Source organism: Symphalangus syndactylus, chromosome 19 (genome assembly GCF_028878055.3).
Source record: "Symphalangus syndactylus isolate Jambi chromosome 19, NHGRI_mSymSyn1-v2.1_pri, whole genome shotgun sequence".
Taxonomy (NCBI): Eukaryota; Metazoa; Chordata; class Mammalia; order Primates; family Hylobatidae; genus Symphalangus; species Symphalangus syndactylus.
Genome location: NC_072434.2, coordinates 58206174 through 58225764, shown reverse-complemented (window position 1 = coordinate 58225764; position 19591 = coordinate 58206174). Strand labels below are relative to the sequence as shown.

Here is a 19591-nt window from a genome sequence, read left to right as displayed (position 1 = left end):
ATTACCATATATAAACAATCTTTATACACATACAAATATAAGCACATCCCATATAGTCGTACCACACACATACAACAAAAAGAATTGCACCCATGTCTATAAAAACTTACATTAAAATAATAGTAATGCATCCTCCTCATCCCATCACTGTTTTTTTCCACTAATTTCTACTCTCCCCTGCTATTGCTACACAAAGACTATGTAAATAAACCTGCAGGATCAAACAAATATTTAAAAGTTATCCAATGTAAAATTCCATCCAGTTCATTCTACAGCATCCCAATGATCAATCTTTCAGCCTTCACTTGAATGTCTCAAATGACAAGAAACTCATAAGATCTAAAGGAATCTAGTACACCTTTGGTCAATATGCTAATTCTCAAAAGGTATTTCTTATCATGACCAATAATTTGTTTCTCTTGAATTTGTACTAATTTAGTTCTAGTTATAGCCTATTAGGATATTAACATGCAAGTCTCTTTCCTAACTACCTTTTTCACAGAGAAACCAGACTTCCTGGTTTATCTGAGATTATTTTAGTTTGCACCTGTTTTTCTGACACAATTAATAGCCCTTTTCACCCTCAAGATTAGAGAAAACATTATATAGTTCCCCTATTCAAGACAGCCCTCAACTATTTGAAGACTACACTTTTTTTTTTAAATCAGGTTAAACATTTCCTTGTTTTCTGGCTATACGATTTTTGCATATCTATGTTAATGAGGGATTTTATAATCCCAATTCAAGAACAGAAAGTCATTTACTTCTCTTTGAATACTAGAGCAACATACAGCTATGGAATTACTATCCCTCTGGGTAAACACTTTCTGAGTTGTCACCTCATACAATCGTACCAGGTAGCAGTCTCAGATGTCATTCTATATACATTTAAAATTAATTAAGTTTCATTTATTCAACAAATATTTATTGAGCACCCATTATGTGCCAAGCAATTCTAGGTATTGAGAACATAGTGGTGACCAAGAAAGACACAATCTTGTTTTCACAGAGCTTACAGTCTAGATATTAATAAAAAATCTGCTTTATTTTTTTCTACATAAAGATTTGTGAAATCCTTATGTATTTTTCCTAGGTTAATAGATAACACTCAAAATAACTCATAAAAAACAAATACTGTAATGAAACAGAATCAAAGAAACTGTGTTCTGTAGGACTAGATCAATATATCCTGGGTATTTTCTAACCTTTTGAGTTTATTCAACATTTATCTTCCATACTTCAAGTTTCTAAAACCCAAATTTTAGGTAGTCCTCAGTACAATGGAAAGTAACTTATCTTTAAAAAACAGTTCAACTTTCAAAAAATATACCTGCTTTTTTTTTTTTTTTTTTCTGTTTTTCGACACAGCGTCTGGCTCTGTTGCCCAGGCTGGAATGCAGTGGTGCAATCTTGGCTCACTGCAACCTCCACCTCCCAGGTTCACACAATTCTCCTGCCTCAGCCTCCCGAGCAGCTGGGATTACAGGCGCCCACCACCATGCCCAGCTAATTTCTGTATTTTTAGTAGAGATGGGGTTTCCCCATGTTGGCTAGGCTGGTCTTGAACTCCTGACCTCAGGTGATCTGCCTGCCTCGGCCTCCCAAAGTGCTGGGATTACAGGCATGAGCCACAGCTCCCGGCCTATACCTACTTATGTTTTCACAGGAATATGTTATAAATTTTAAAGACTTATTAATTCCCAAAGCTTCTTAATTCTCCAAATACATATTCCCTTATCTCTACTAAGAAAAGTTAGGCCAGGCACCATGGCTCACACCTGTAATCCCAGTACTTTCGGAGGCCAAGGCGAGTGGATCATCTGAGGTCAGGAGTTCGAAACCAGCCTGGCCAACATGGTGCAATTCTGTCTCTACTAAAAATACAAAAAAGTATTAGCCAGGCACAGTGGTGTGTGCCTGTAAATCCCAGCTACTCAGGAGGCTGAGACAGAAGAATCGTTTGAACCCACAAGGTGGAGGCTGCAGTGAGCCAAGATTGTGCCACTGCACTCCAGCCTGGGCGACAGAGTAAGATTCTATTAAAAAAAAAAAAAAAAGTTAAATGTCACCTTCTAAACACCAAACACATTTCCTAGCTAAACAGAGTAAGTAAAGACAGTACCAAATTATCCCTCAGTAGAACTTAGGAATTCTACTGTCAAAAGTCCTTCTATTTTCTTTCTTTCTTTTCTTTTTTTTGAGACAGAGTCTCGGTCTGTTGCCCAGGCTGGAGTATAGTGGCACAATCTCGGCTCACTGTAACCTCTGCCTCCTGGGTTCAAGTGATTCTCCTGCCTCAGCCTCCAGAGGAGCTGGGATTACGGGTGTGTGCCACCATCCCCAGCTAATTTTTTGTATTTTTGGTAGAGACGGGGTTTCACCATGTTGCCCAGGCTGGTCTCGAACTCCTGGTCTCAAGTGATCCACCTGCCTCGGCTTCCCAGAGTGCTGAGATTATAGGCGTGAGCCACCACAACCAGCTTTTTTCTTTTTTTTTTTTTTAAGACTTGATATTTATTTTATTTATTTTTTTTTTTTTTAGATAGAGTGCAGAGACATGACCACGGCTCACGGCAGCCTCAAACTCCCCAGGATCAGGGGATCCTTTCACCTCAGCCTCCCGAGTAGCTGGGACTACATGCCCAGCTACCTTTTCTACTTTTTTGTAGAGGCAGGGTCTCACCATGTTGCCTAGATAGTCTCAAACCCCTGGGCTCAAGTGATCTGCCCACCTCGGCCTCCCAAAGTGCTGGGATTACAGGTGCAAACCACAGCTCCCAGCCAAAATCCCTTATTTAAACAAACTGTGAGACTAACAGCTATTACTAGGACTTCAAGGTAACTTACTCACACTTATAGCGTAGCAATGAAAGGCCATACTTTGTCAAAGAAATAGATCTAAGAGAGGGGGCAGACACTGTACCTCAATAAGGTATACTTGCCTGCAAAGAAATCTGAGAACCTAGAAACTACTCAATTACTATATTGTCTTCATCTACTCTCAAATTGAATGTTTTTCAAACTGGAAAAGCCACAGAAAACACAGTTATGGAAATATTTCAGCTCTTAAAAAAAGAAAAATCCTACTGCTTAGAATTTTTTAAGTTCAAAATTCAGTAATATGAATTTGAGAAAAATGATCCTTGCCAGAACTTAAGACACTGACAGATTTATGTAATATCCAAGTTAATGCTCCCTTTGGAATGCTTCAAACTTTTACTGTCTAAATTGCTACAGAATACTACATATTGTTCAATTTTAGCATGGAATCACATGCATATTTTACAAATACTCAATGAATAGTAAGTTAAAAATGAACATTAAGGTGCTTCATAAAAAATGGTTAATGGTGAAAAAATATCTAAATTAACCTATCCCTTAATATTAAATAAAGCATTTTATTTTACTTTGAATGGTAAAGCGGTGGTTGAGCAAATATACTTCAAACATAGTTTGTTGTCTGTGGCTTTTAAATTACACTTGTAAACCATCTGATAGGAACAGTACTGTTAATATTTGGCGTGAGATGTCACCAAATTTGCACATACACAATGGCAGATATCTCTGTGAGGCCAGCATTTCTACCCCCAAAATTAAAATGTATGTGCGTGTGAAGTGAGGGGTTAGTGTACTAGAAAAAGCACAGCTTTTGAGTCACAAAAATTAATGTTCAAATCCCAGCACCATCCTAAATTAGCTATGTGACTTTGGGCCAAGTTATTTAATCTGCTCTAAACATCACTTTTCCACCAAGTTGCAAATAAAATTTTAAGAAAGATTAAGTTGTTTCATATAAAATGCCTAATATAGGGTCTGACACATAGTAGGTGCTCAATAAATGGTAGTTATAAGGGGATTCCACTTTTCTTTTTGACCATTAAAATGACTGTATTAATTAATGTTGAACAACTACTGGCTCACAATTGTAATTAACACAAAGTACATCTTTACTCTGCTATAACACTTTTATAAAACCAAACCCCTTACTCAACTGAATGCCAACAAATATGCACCTTCTCCTTTAGCTCAAATATATTTTGCATGACCTTACATGAATTGCTCAGATAAAAGCTTTTTCTCTTTTGCTTTTGTTATTTTAAAGTGCAGATGCATTTGAGTCATTTTCTCCTTTTGTTTCATATCCTTAAGATCCAAAGCTTCAAAGACAGAATGTCAGCATGCAGTCGATTTATGACTGAACTCTTGAAGAGACACTGAAGAATTACCTTGTCAATCACCCCAAGGACTCTGAAGGCCTTCAGCTCCTCGGCAGGGCTCCTTAGGTTCCAAGGGGGCCTTGAACTTAGTGATCCTGGAGGCTAATGGAAGATATCAAAGATTATACATCAATCAGGGAGGTACTTGAAGGAAGGCTGCCTGCTGAAGCAAATGCCAGGCCAAAGGAAAGTAAATGCATCATAAATCAGAGAATGGAAAGATGAAAGGAAGAAGTTTCTGTTTGTCTGCAATATATAATTTTTAAAAATAAAAACTAAAGAAAATCAAAAAGAAAAATCAAGAAAAAAGTTGCAAGTAAATAAATCATAACATTGAAAAATTTTTAAAAAGAAAAATTAATGAGCTAATACAGTTTCCAGAGCAATGATTCAATTCAGACCATACAGCTATCATAAAAGTTTGTAACAAATGGATAACTGGGCCAACAACCAATCTCAGTCTGATATTTACCCCAGACACCTCAAGAGTAATTTGGAAGTGGGGGAACTAAAAAACAATATAATAATAAGCACACATGGGGAGGGAGGGGCACAAGCCATTCTCTCTCATCATAAAGCTACAGTTCTATAATTGTTACTTTATGTATTATGTGTTTTCAGAAGGACTGGTCCATTCAAATTCAGCCAGAAAAATTACCAATAATGGTGAAAAATTAAGAAGCTTCATCATATAACCAATAATTACTAAAACTGAGCCTGCTTAAGAGATTATTTACAAGAGAAAGAAATTTTTCTTCAAATCTTTGAATATCTGTGATGTGGAAAACAGTCTGTTAGCTACAAAAAAAAAAAAGATTTAAAAAATCAGTGAACATAGGAAGGAACATTTAAATTCTGCACACACTTTTAAAATAATCCCAACTTCCATTTATTAGTTTTAGTTTTTCCCTATCAGTAATACAAGCCATTAAATTAGATAAATTCTAAGGGCACCTCCATATGACATTTACAACTATAAAGTACTGCTACATTGATCCTGTATTAAAATGGTGATGCTGCGAAGGACAACAGGAGACACAAAGCCTTATTACATATTTAAAGCAGACCTTATTGCTATCAAAAATCTATTAGAATACAGAGGAAACATTCTGACCCTATGAATGGAAGATAAAATATCCTGATCAAACACCATGGTAAGGGAATTACTGAGATACCATTTTTGGTACTTTAAGTCCCTGTACAGAACAACATCACCAGACAGGCAGCTCCTTGAGAATAGAAAATGTGCCTTATTCATCTCTATATTCACAGTGCCTAGCATATTGCTAGTATTTAGTTAGTTGGAAAATGTGAGGGACAGCAGAAATGAGGAGAGGAGGGAGAAAGGAGGGAATCTAGGGACAGAGGTTATTTGGAAAATTAGGTGTCATTTACAACTGGGAAAACTACCTCTTGTGGATTTTTCTAAAAGCAGCAATTCTAATTGTTTTCATTTTTTTTGTTTTGTTTTTAGATTTAGCAAGCAAATAATAATTTAACTGCACCTGAACTGATGTTTAAGTTTTAAAAGAGACTTTTATTTCTAAAGATGCTTGAGAAAGTTGGTGATAGTGACAATTAGATTAGATAATAACCTTTAAATTGATTTAATTTATGCTTCTTAGATACATTTCAAAAATATTTATTTAATATCTCAATTCATGACGTGCTGAGCTAGGTACCATAAAAAAACGGATATATTTCTGCCTTCCTATAAGCTTAAAAACCAAGGGGAAACTTTTCAGTAGCAAGGTATTTTAGTGTTATAATATGTAAACAGACATGTAACAACAACAGCCTTTTTTTTTTTTTTTGAGACGGAGTTTCACTCTTGTTGCCCATGCTGGAGTGCAGCAGCTCGATCTTGGCTCACTGCAACCTCTGCCTCCCGGGTTCAAGCAATTCTCCTGCCTCAGCCTCCTGAGTAGCTGGGATTACAGGCGCCCACCACCATACCCGGCTAATTTTTGTATTTTTAGTAGAGACGGAGTTTCACCACGTTGGTTAGGCTGGTTTCGAACTCCTGACCTCAGGTGATCCACCCACCTCGTTCTCCCAAAGTGCTGGGACTGAAGGCGTGAGCCACCGCACCCAGCCAGTAGAAATAGTCTTTTCTATCTTCATTTATATTGTTTCATCTCTATTCTTCACCCCATACCAGGTGATGTACTTACAGGAAGTTAGTATTATATAATTCCCATTTTACATATGAATAAAGGGATTCTCAGAATGCTGGAGTGTTTGTCTGTGGTCAGGAAGAGAGACAGTGGAAGAACTCCAACTACTATTCTAAAGCTTGCAGTCCTTTTACTAACCAACACATTCTGAAAATTAAAGATTCTTTGCTGCTGCTGCTTCTTGCTACAAGAACAAGTAAGAACTGCTTGTGATTTTGGCAAAAGGAATGCCAAGGAAAAATTATAAGGAGGGAAAAAAGAATACTTTAAATGATATTTAATCCATTACATTTGTGTTAGGAAATATGGCCAAGTATCTCCAACATCCCTATCTCCTATTTATACCTTCTTATTCACAGATGTCACTGTTTCTTTCAGTTTCCAAAGAAAGTTATTGGTTCACTTTGGCAATTTAAAGAGCAAAGAAAGCAAACTATGAAATCTCTATTGCATCTTTCAATAAATAATTACTGTGCACCCACCATGTGCATGATAACTGAAAGGGCTATAAATTATCAAAAGGCTCAGTCTGACCTCAAGAAGTTCACCATTTATTTAAGGAGGTAAGACACATACATGAAAAGTTAAATAACAGTAAAACATTCTCTTAAAAATATGGGACTACATAGTTAACGTCATTAGTGTATGAAAAACTGTGGTCTCAGAAAGATGTGGGACTAAAGGTGATTTTAAATGTTACGTGGAAATTAGATTAGGAAAAAGTTATTCTATACTGTACACAGTCGGATAGCATTAGCCTGGTGGGGAAAAGTTGTTCAAATTGGAGAACAGAGGAAAATAAAATTATGTACTTAGGATCAGTTTTCACAGGCCTTGAATGCCAAGAAGAAAAGTCTTGACTATACAGTCTCCAAAGTCTAGACAACAAGTTTTTCTATGAGGAATAACCCAATGAAAACAGTTATTTAGTAAGGTTACTCTTGCAAAGACGGGAATGGAGAAATTGAAGGGGAAATGACCAAAGGCAAAGTGATCATTAAAGTTCTCTTTTTACTTTAACCATCTATAAAAGTTTGAGATCACAGAAACGAACAAAGAAAGACCATGAAATAAAATCATCAATAAAAAAATTGTATTTCTCCTATGTAGTGCTTAAATTGGGTAGAATCCTATAGATCTACTCCTTTCTTCAGATGGCAAAAGGACATACAAATCCACAGAATTTAAGAGCAGAAAGAGACCTTAGAGATCAAGTCCAACTTTTTTTTTAAATGAGAAAACTGAGATGCAGCAAGGTTAGCAAAAGTAGGTAATAGATAAGAGGGGATTAAATCTTACTTATGAAATAATAGAATGTTGTTAGGGGAAACTTGGCCCATTGCGCTATGAAGCGCAACAGGAGAAGCAGTGTATTTCTAGGTAATATGATTGAGTTCCTTGATGGAAAAGTAAGATTTTCACTTATACTTATTGGCTATTATAGCAGAAGATACCAAGAGAGGCAAAGAATAGTTGTATTCATCTATACCAGGACTAAAGACAAGGGAAGAGAGGCAGGAATACATGATAACCCAGCAATCTTCAAAAGCAGAGGTGGCAAGTACATGTCACTCAACTGGTCAAGTCCATGGCAGGCATCTCTGTTAATCCCACAGTCTCACAACTCTTCTCAATACAATGCTCCTGACAGCTACTACTCATGGATTAAAATTGGCACACTAGTTAAAACCTACTTACTATTGTTGTTCTCACTCTGTCGCCAAGGCTGGAGTGCAGCGACACGATCTCGGCTCACTGCAACCTCGACTTCCCAGGCTCAAATGATAACCTTGTGCCTCAGCCTCCTGGGTAGCTGGGGTTACTGGCATGTGCCACTACACATGGCTAATTTTTTTTTTTTTTTTTTTTGTATTTTTAGTAGAGATGGGGTTTCACCATGTTGGCCAGGCTGGTCTCGAACGCCTGGCCTCAAGTGATCCACCTGCCTCAGCCTTCCAAAGGGCTAGGATTACAGACCTGTTGTACGTTCTTTAAAAGGCTTTGTTTCTGTTTGGGGATTTGTTTTTGAAGTTGCTGTTCAGCCTGCCCACTGCCTTTATCACTTGATATTATTTCCTGTTCTCAATGAGACCTCTCTCTCTATTCTTCCCAATCTGTTGGTGCAGTATTTCTTAAATTTTAATGTGTATGTGCATCACCTGATGAACTTGTTAAAAAGAAGATTCTGATTCAGTAGGTCTGACATTCTGCATTTCCACCAAGCTCTCAGGTGATGCTGATGCTGCTGGTTCACCAACCACATTTAGAATAGGGTTACTTACTCCTCAAATAACCTGAGAGAGAGTAACCATTATTGCAAGAAAATAAGCAATCAAGGGCAAAAGGAAAGTACCACAAAGAATGTATCAAGAAACCACACTCTGAACTCTAACGTCTAATTATGCCAGAGCTCCTGAATTTGGCACCATCCATGAATTTTCGGCTCTGCAAAGTCTTTCATGGGCAATCTACCAACCCTAATACCCAGTCTCCTGAGCCACACTACGTCACATTTCAAGCCTGACACTGAATTGCAGACCTATTACTGACTTAAGCAAATGTCTCACTGAGGGCAAATTTAAAATATTTTCTAAGGAATAACGGTATAATATAAATTAATAATACAAGCAAACAAAATGCACAATAGAAAAACACTTTCAATATTATCAGTTGTATTCAAAATCTACAAATATTCAGGGAAGGCATACATTCTACATATTAATTTTCATTCATACCTTGTAACTGCATAAAAACATATTCACACTTTGGAAACTACACAATATTTTATGTTCTAAATTTAGATCATTTATTGTCTTTTTCTAAATTTGATCTTTAGTTTCAAATTCCTATAGCTAAAAAAAGCAAAAAAACTATTCTAAATCTTTTCCAGGGAGAGCCTCTTCTAACATTAATTCTTAAATCATTCAATGTTGTCTACGATTTATTTAAAAAAAAAAAAAAAAGAAAGAAAGAAATCTGTCTCCTTCAGTTAAGATTCAACCTTTACTTCAAAAAAAAAACCTCATTTCCTTTTTATCTGAAACCTGCTCCTAAATTTTCTTGGAGACTTTTAGTAGTGAAGCAATGAAGAAAAAGTAAGAGAGTGCTTTTTTTCCTTTCTGTGCTTTTGCGAAAAGGATATTAACATGAATGACTGGGAAACTTAGAACTTTTATATTTACTATATAAGGATCTCTGAAGTTCAATAAAGCAAACACTTAAAACATCACAGAAAACCTGGGTGGAAGGAGTCATGACAGACTGTACCAAAGGAGAAAACAATAATTAACAAAAATTTAAAAAGCCAAAAAGGGTTCCTTTATTGTCTTAACCAGGCTAGAAAGAAATGTTTGCACACTGATTCCAGAGAGAAACAATATCTGCTTTGCACCAAATTTGAGCTAAAGGGGCCTTAGAAATCATTTATACAAATCCTCTCATCCTGTTGGTTGAAATTCAGGCCCAAAGATGGTTAAAGAAGTGAAATAATAAATGCACCAAGCTAATCAAAATCCTCTGGAAGACTTTTAACTTAAATTATACATAAGAAAATAATCAAGCATGCTCTTGGCCAAAAAGAGCCAGGCTTAACAAAAATAACATACAAAAGGAAAATTTAAAAAGCAAATGTTTACCATAAAAGAAAAATACTGCGCCTACTCTCCTCTAGCCTCCTTGCCTAAGAACTGAAACAATCCTACACATCAAATCAGATTCAGAAGGCACCCCTTTTTATCCTTTCTGATTGAATTTCCCATTATTCTACATGGCTCTTACCAGTGTAACTTTGTTTGCTCAACTATGTACATATATGGGTCCTCAACTATGCTACAGGATTTGCAAGAGCAGGCTGTGTCATCATCTTTTGTATAACTCCAAAGTATATCTAGTTTGATTCTATATACAGTCTTAACAGATGCTTAATGAATTACTGTATAATCAAATGTAATCAGCTTTCCTATATTAGATCTCTTCTGTTTTATTCTCATTAGAAGTTATACTTGAAGAAATTCTGACTGATATACTTCATGGTTCTATTCTTCTAGTCAAAACTATACAGGAGGCTCAACATACTTATTTACCTAAGAAATTATTGCTTTATAGACATGCCTATAGGGAAATAACAGGGATGCAAAAGTAGGAGGATTACATGAATAAGTATAGGTAGACCATTCAAATTTAATGTTATTAAGAATGAATAGAATACTGGTAATTTTAAATCCCTAAAACTTTTAGAATATTGGCCAGGCGCAGTGGCTCACGCCTGTAATTCCAAGCACTTTGTGAGGCCAAAGCAGGTGGATCACCTGAGGTCAGGAGTTGAAGACCAGCCTAGCCAACATGGCGAAACCCCATCTCTACTAAAAATACAAAAATTAGCCAGGCATGGTGGCACATGCCTGTAGTCCCAGCTACTTGGGAGGATGAGGCAGGAGAATTGCCTGAACCTGGGAAGCAGAGGTTACAGTGAGCTGAGATCGTGCCACTGCACTCCAGCCTGGGTGACAGAGCGAGACTCCATCTCAAAAAAAAAACTTAAAAATTTAAAAATTTAAAAAAATTTTTACAATATTTATATACAAAATGGACTTAGTAAAACAAGTTCGCAGGGAATTATGTTAATGCTTTTATCAATGCCACCTCAAAATGAAACTGAGTATATACACATCAGTACTGCACAGGAGGAAGGCTGCCAATCCCATGGAAAATGGGAAGTGAATCAAAGTAATGTTTACATAAATATTCCACTTAAAAAGATAAAATTCAATGGTAAAAATGTAAAGAAAACAAATTTAATAATATAATTAAAAGAACAATGATAGAGAATAGGATAAGATTAGCAAACAGAATACAGACTAGCAGAGTCGCAGTAATTCACAATCTGAAAATGAATCAGCAGAATAATGTCATTTAAAACACAATCATTATGTTAGAGAAACATAAGTATATTGCTTGCAAGCTGAAATACAATCTTTTTGTTTTATAAGAAATGGTCAAACACTTAACATCAGATATTCTCAGAATGTCTTACACTGATTGGTACAGTTTTGATAACTGCTATCTTATTATTTTCAAAAAGTATACAAAGCATAAAAATGTGTGGGAAAAAGTATATAAGCCGGTATATGAAGGGGAAATGAAGAATGAGGCTAAAACTTAGTCTTTGGCTTATGGGCTGATCTTCATGCTAGAGAGGCACTTGATTTATGTGTATATGTGTAATCCACATATGAGATTTTTTTTACTTCGTTTAATCCTAGTAAATACCCAGCAAAAAATTACTATATCCTCATCATTCAGATATAGAAATTGACATGCAGATGGGATTAAGTATCTTGTCCAATCTTCTATGACTTCAAGTGGCAGAGCTGGATATGAACAAGCCTGCCTGACTCTTAGATCAATTAAGAAAATAAACTATTTGGGAGGCCAAGGTGGGCGGATCACAAGGTCAGAAGATCGAGATCATCCTGGCTAACACGGTGAAACTCCGTCTCTACTAAAAATACAAAAAAGTTAGCCGGGCATGGTGGTGGGCACCTGTAGTCCAACCTATTCTCCTGAGGCAGGAGAATGGCGTGAACCCGGGAGGTGGAGCTTGCAGTGAGCCTAGATCGTGCCACTGCACTCCAGTCTGGGGGACAGGGCAAGACTCCGTTTCGGAAAAAAAAAAAAAAAAAGAAAAGAAAAGAAACTAACCCCTTTTTCCCATCTCCAGAAGACACAATTCTTAAATTGCATCAGAAAAACTTAGTTTGATATAAAGAAAAAAATAACAGAAAAGTTTCCTCCAGAAATTTGCCAAATCCAGGTCAATACAGCATAAAAACAATAATAACCTGCAATGTTTCTAATGTTTTCAGCATTCATCTGCGTTTTAGACAAGTCTAGGAGAAGTCCCACATAACCTAACTATCTCTGCTAGAATTATGCTTTCATAATTCCAGGTGACCAATAGCATATACTTGTATAACTTATGCTTAAAATGAATAGTTTTAACATGAATCAATAAAACTGGAGAACAATTATACAAGAATCACAATCTAACTTTAAAAAGTCCAAATACAAATAGATATCATAACAGTATAAATTACTGTCAATCTACCGATGAGGAGATTAAGGGTACAGCAAGAAACTAATAAAAGACCAAGAAAAGGAGAAAGCAAGTCTCATTTTATTCCACTTTTGGTGGTTTGCTATAATGCTTTTCTTTCTACCAACAACCTTTGTGAAAATTATTAATAAAATTCAAAAAATCAAAATCCTATAACATTCTAATTAGAAATAAAGCAGAGAGACCAGACAGCAAAAAATCACTGAAGAAAACACACAACAAAATATGAGACATACCTGAGATACATCATCAAGCTGAAGTTTCCCATGAAGACTAGAGATACTTTCTGCCCGCATGAGATACTCAGCTGTTCTTCTCTTCACAGCTTCTCGACGGGTAGGGCTTGACTCTCCTAAAAAAAAAAAAAAAACAAGTCTGGACATGTAAAAAATAAATTTTCCTCAGTTCAACCTGAAAATTAACTTCCTTCTACCCAATACGCTGCTTGTTCACATTTCTAACTGAAGAGATATTCAAAATTGGAAAAGACATGAAAGTTATTAATATCAACCAAGTCTAACTATTACTCCCCACTGATTTCATTTATCCAAATTCTGACATTCTCATATTTAAATACGTATTGATAATTTGATGTATTTTTGTAGGAGTCAAATATATAAGAAATGTCTATTTGTAAAAAGCTCTGAAGACAAAAAGACTAGCCCTAGTCCAGACATTATACAACTAAACAACTCAACAAATAGGATTAAATGCAACGGCTGTTGTGTGTGCGTGTGTGTGCGTGTTCAACCTTGGTTTTTTTCTAAAAACCAAATCCTACAAAATAATGTTTCCTGGTTTGCTGAACTGAAGTGAACTGAATTATAATAAAGAGATAATTTCCCCCAAAAGACTACTAGTAGAACACTCTTCTTATTTCTGCCTGGAACAGCATCTTCTCCTGCTTCTGGGAAATGTCCCTTTCTTCTTGCCATCATGCTCTTCTACCCCTTTCCCCATCACTAACCAGGTGGTTTGAATGAAAACTGCTTTCTTGTTTCAGATGTCAGTCCCTCTAATCACCAAGGTCCATTTAGCCAAGGGTGGGCCCCCCTAGTCACGAGCTGAGCCAATCATAGAACCCTATCCTCCTGGCCACAGTTGAAGAAGAGAGGAATTGGCACAACGCAAACTGGACTGTCTCTGTTATTCAAGCTGTAAATAAGAGGAGTAGGAACTGCCAACAGCCGGTTTCTGCCAATGCAAAAAAAGGCCAATGTGAAAGAACAAACTTGACTCAGAAAGCAGATATAGGAGACTTAAAAGAAAAAATAGAAAGAAATCCCAGTGTTTTCAAGTGAACCTACATTCCTCTAATGTAACTGGCATCCCTGATTTCAGGCGAAGCTACATTCCTGCCTTTCTTTCCCTGAGGTAGTTCAAATTTGGATTTCCGCACATGCAAACCAAAGAATCCTGACTAAATACAGACCTCAACAAAAAGCTGCAACAAAGTTGGGACTGCAATTTCGCTAAATAACTTTCATTTCACACCTTTTACATTACTATTCCATCTCTTCTCTCCTTCATGAGGAATTCACAAATATAACTGGTCTTGGTGGAGGAAAAAAATTCTATTGCTTTTTAACTGTGGAACCATCTACATTTATTTATTAACTCTCCAACTCCTCAACCCACAACTAAAATGTCAGCGTACTTCTGCCTGTACCCTTGCAATCTGCTTACTTCCTAACTGCAAGGTTTTAGAGGGCTTTTCTACTCAGTTGAAAAATGAGTATATTCTGTGAAAATCACTTAAATAACTATAACATAGTTTGAAGATAAAACATGCCACATAATAACAGCTATTCACTATTTCTACACAATACTAGTCCTCTGGTTTAGGGTTTACCGTGTCTGGAGTCTGCTATTTCCATTATCATTAGCTCTTCTCATTTCAGATTATATAATGGCTTCCAAGCCCTAATTTAAATCCCCATTTAAGATTTTTGATTCACCTTAGGCTCAAATATAATAAAAACTATGGCAATTTACTTTTTAATTCAGTGTAGTTAAGCTTTAATAAAGTTTCAAAATTTGCTTTGTAAAAAAAAAACTCACAAAATAATTTGGAATTCGAAAATGTCAAGATATGGAACAACTAGTTAAAGCTAGAATTAAAGCCATATTTTATAATCAAATTACTGTTTTTTAAACTTTTGGTTTTTCTGCCACTTTCTAGGCAATCTCCATAGTAATAGAGAAACAAGAACCAGAAGCCAGAAGTTGAAATGGACTCCTGCTGAATATGGTGGTTCCACTTCCAAGGAAAACACAATGATGTGATGGAAATACTGAAAGGATTTTTAAATGTAGCCTTATATATAGGCCAGGTGTGGTGGCTCATGCCTATAATCCCAATACTTTGGGAGGCTGAGGCAGGCGGATCACCTGAGGTCAGGAGTTTGAGACCAGCCTGACCCACATGGCGAAACCCCATCTCTACTAAAAACACAAAACTGGCCAGGCGCGGTGGCTCACGCCTGTAATCCCAGCACTTTGGGAGGCCAAGGTGGGCAGATCGCAAGGTCAGGAGCTCGAGACCATCCTGGCTAACATGGTGAAACCCCATATCTACTAAAAATACAAAAAATTAGCCGGGCGTGGTGGTGGGTGCCTGTAGTCCCAGCTACTCGGGAGGCTGAGGCAGGAGAATGGTGTGAACCCGGGAGGCAGAGCTTGCAGTGAGCCGAGAAAGCGCCACTGCACTCCAGCCTGGGCGACGGTGCAAGACTCCATCTCAAAAGAAACAGAAACAAAAACGACAACAAAAAAAAAACACACAAAATTAGCCAGGCATGGTGGTGGGCACCTGTAATACCAGCTACTCACGAGGCTGAAACAGGAGAATCACTTGAACCCGGGAGGCAGAGGTTGCACTGAGCTGAGATCACGCCACTGCACTCCAGCCTGGGCAACAGAGCAAGACTCAAAAAAGTAACCTTATACAAAAATACTACGGTTCATTCCTTATCAGTCCCTTAAAAGGAGGTCATAATCACTGCTGATCAATAGCAGCATCCAAGAATAAAAACTATCTCTTGAAGATTTCTGCTCCTGAATGCTTATTCAGGTTTGTCAGTACCAGAAAAAAAAAAGATGACTCTGTAGATTTCCAGGATATTTCTAACTAGTCAAATTATTGACAAATGTGACTTTAAACAGATTTTAATTGACTAAAAAATGTTTAATTAACTCTAACCTGCTTGATTTCTTGTTCTCCCTTTTAAAATACACATACACAGTCCACAATGATTATCTGTTAATCATTCAGCTACAGCAAGAATTTCCACTGGGCTTAGGCATTCAAAAAAGAAAAACTAGGCTGTGGCCCTCTCCTATAATCCCAGCACTTTGGGAGGCCAAGGTGAGAGAACTGCTTGATCTCAGGAGTTCAACACAAGCCTGGGCAACATAGCAAGACCCCGTGTCTGTCTCTACTGAAAATACAAGTCAGCCAGGCATGTTGGTGCGCACCTGTGGTTCCAGCTACTTGGGAGGCTGAGGCAGGAGGATTGCATGAACCTGGGAAATCATGGCTGCGGTGAGCCACGCTCATGCCACTGCCATGAACCACTGCACTCCAACCTGGGGGACAGAGCAAGACTCTGTCTTTAAAGAAAAAAGAAAAGAAAAACTGTTCCCATTATTTAATAACCTTTATGTTAAAAAGTTCTGGTGTATCATAAGAGATGTCTTAATGTGGATTGTGACAACCTGTGTTTCTTCGCCTTCTCAATTTCTGATCATACAGTGTGATTTTAGTGTGTGATCTCTGATAGGGAGTAGCTAAGTAGATATGAGGAGAAAATCCAAACTTGTTGATGAAATTTACAGAAACACTCAATTACCCATGCTGTGTTTCTCAGTGCACCATCTCTGACTTCAGTCACTAAGAAAACTTTATAGAAGGCACGGTATACAGATAATGGAATCCAGAAGTTCTAACTTATCCAAGAAGCCAGCACCATTTGGCACCCTTCATTATACCATATTCTATTTATAAGAAATATATCTCTTCTCTAAGAAAATTAAGTCTCAGGAATGTGAAATGTCTTTCTCAGTTACACAGTTACTATAAGAGCCTGAACCTAGACCATGTCTTACACCATACTTCAGGGTACTTGCCACTATCCTAAGCTACCTTTCAATATAAAGTACCGTAACTGAATTTGAATTTGATTATTCTGTTTCTGAGTAGAACAAGAAAAATACAGAGCACGGGAGAAGTACAGGTGAGTATGGAAACAAAGATACAGAGAAATAAACATAAGAATTTGAGAAAAGTGCCTGTCAGGCAACAAAGCAAAGTAGAATCAGAATGGAGAGACAACCAAGACAACAGACAAACATACAGGAAAACTGGAGCTACAAAGAGGTATATGTCATACCATGTAAAAGAGAATAGGCCTTTCTGAGAAAAACTGGTCTCTTGAACATCTTTATTACCAAATATTTATTTGGATAACAATGGCCTTTTCTCATCTGCCCATTAAAAAAAAAAAATCAAGAGGCATTTTTACTCATGGAACTAATAAAATTCAGTTTCGCAACCTAGAATAAAAAAAAAGTTATTTCAATTCTACCCTTAGTCACTAAAAATATAACTAACAGCCTCATCATTTGTTCAACAAAAGAAAAGCCATGCTGGAGGAAGAACAAGCCAATTTAAACATCTTGAAAGACAGTATGTCTATATCTGTGTTTCATGGGAAATTTTAAGGGGTTATTAACAGTATTTTGACTCTATTTGATTTCTGCCACATGCACAGAACTTAATCCCCACATAAGACTCTACTTAGTCACATTTTATTATATTCTTATCTTTATTTCTCTACACCACAAATACTCTCCCAATAGGCCCTGTGCTTAGTCAAGCATGCTTGATTTCATTCAGATTTATCACAATAGAAAGAACATCCAAATCAAACTGGGTTTGAGTTTTTGTTTGTTGCTGCTTTTTTGCTTTCTTTTTTTTTTTTTTTTTTTTTTGTTAACAACTTTAGTCACATAAAAGAAAACTCACGCTTGAGATGGCCTTGGTAGTTATAGCTAGTATTTTTTAAGTGCTGATTTATTATGTTTAATGGTGTTTGGTTCTTTTCAGGTATAGCCTACCATTTCTGCCTTATGCTAAGTGTTCTGACAACAAAAGGCAACCTTGAGAAGAACAGTAATTTATAGTTCTACACGTCTACCACAACTCTGAAGCCATCAGCCTTTCCATGTATAACATGAACCAGTCAGGGAATCTGATTTCCATTTGCATTTAGTCAACCCCCTATTAATGTTTTTTCAAAACCAATTTCATGTGACCCCTAGAAATTCAGAGAGTCACCAAAGAATAGTAAAAGCAAAAGTCATAATATTGATGCCCAGGCAATGCCTCAATTATGATTGTTTTCAATGATGTTTAGCAGCTTTTCTGCTATCAGTAACACTAAATGAAAACAAATATTATACATCATTATATCATAGAGTGTTAAATACCTACAGAGACAGTGTTCTTAGATTCAACAATTTCTTTCTGCTCCCTAACCTATTTTTCCTTGTTATGCAATTTTAAAGAGAGAATCCAAAGACTTATTTACTCCCTTCAAAATAACATTGCTGGCCAAGTATGGTGACTCACGCCTGTAATCTCAGCACTTTGAGAGGCTGAGGCAGGAAGATGGCTTGAGCCCAGGAGTTTGAGACCAGCTGGAGCAACATAGTGGGACCCCACCTCTACAAAAAATTTTTTTTAATTCGCCAGGCCTAGTGGTTTAATTACAAAGATAGAATAAGCTATAAGTAATATAAAACTGCATAACTCAAGTAATTACAAAATAATGATTAACTCTTTCTCAAGGTACCTAATCACCTGTCAGAACTAAAATAATAGATTTTCATTTAGGATTTTTTGGGTTTCATTTGGTTTACTTTAAAATAATCACAGATATCCACATTTCTTCTGATCAGAATCAAAGATTTTTGAGTAATCACAGGGAATAAACCAGCCCTCTCAAATGTTTTTAAACTGTATTGCTAAAGATATAAAAATGTGGTGATACTGATGACAGATCGGCTAATAAAAAACACTTCGAGAATCCTCATCTATCTCTCTGCTTTTGCTACAGAGCAGCTGTGCCTCGCAGATTCACATGAATGAAAATATTTAGACGAGAAACCACCCACTTAGTTTATTTTCCATATGACTTTCCTGTAATTATTTTGTAAACTGTTCACACAACAATACATAAAAACATCTGCAAAAACAGGTAATTAATGTGTCAAGCCAAACTAATGCATTTTTTATGGTGTCCATGCTTCGTCAACTGTAATTATAACTCTTTTTTAAGCAAATGATGATGTGTTTGTTGCAACGTGCAAGTGGTTATTTTAGATGCTCTGTTTACTGTTCATACAATCTGAATATAAAACTCCACAGCTACTTTACCCCACATCAATGCTTTACCTAGCTTTCTACTGAAGCAGGAAAGTGGCTCTCTTTTCCAAGCTATAATTTCCAGTAAACACTTTTGTTATTAAAACATGAAACTCTCAACATAAAATTTGACACCAAAATAGCCAACAATTCAAGAAGCATATACCAGGAAACTATTCGTCCAGACTTTCTTCTTTCAGTGGTAACGCTGGGGGAAATTCAGCACTTTATGCCAATAGGCTATAGTACAGTAAGCCTCCTGAGTATCAACAGAAGTTTAAGGGTTCATTTTCTTTTAATGATACAAAATCCATTCCATCTAGATCCACCAAACATATATCTTGAAATGACAGATGAAGAAGCAAAACATACTGTTTTGCATATGAACTTTGTCCTTCTTGAGTTCTCACTACATAAGAGATCATCATAACCATTATTATTACTACTACTATTATATAATAAGTAATAGTGTATACCAATAATCATTCCCAGACAGACATTCCTGAAGGCTCCGGGTAAGTAATCTCTAAAGTTCTATGTTTCCAGAGCAAATTAAATCTAAGATTAAGGAAGAACTACAAGCCTATACTAGTTTTCTAGGGTTCCTTCTCTTCCTGAAAAAAGGAGGGCAATTTTTTACATATCTGTGACTACT

The 19591-nt window shown here is 36.6% G+C and overlaps 1 protein-coding gene across 16 annotated transcripts in view; it reads right to left on the bottom strand.

The window, feature by feature from the left end:
- RPS6KC1 (ribosomal protein S6 kinase C1) overlaps positions 1 to 19591 on the bottom strand; it is a 250262-nt gene that overhangs the window by 127678 nt on the left and 102993 nt on the right. For 12 of the 16 annotated variants that reach the window (XR_008649737.2, XM_063613897.1, XM_055235081.2 and 9 more), the window contains 2 exons: positions 12746 to 12861; positions 4227 to 4319 (listed from right to left, as the gene is read on the bottom strand). Coding sequence is in view for 15 of the 16 variants with exons in the window: in XM_063613897.1 (XP_063469967.1) it covers positions 4227 to 4319; positions 12746 to 12861 (209 nt within the window). In the remaining variant the exon portion in view is untranslated. The remainder of the gene's footprint in view (positions 1 to 4226; positions 4320 to 12745; positions 12862 to 19591) is intronic. The other 4 variants (XM_055235085.2, XM_055235086.2, XM_063613901.1 and 1 more) reach the window with 1 other exon arrangement.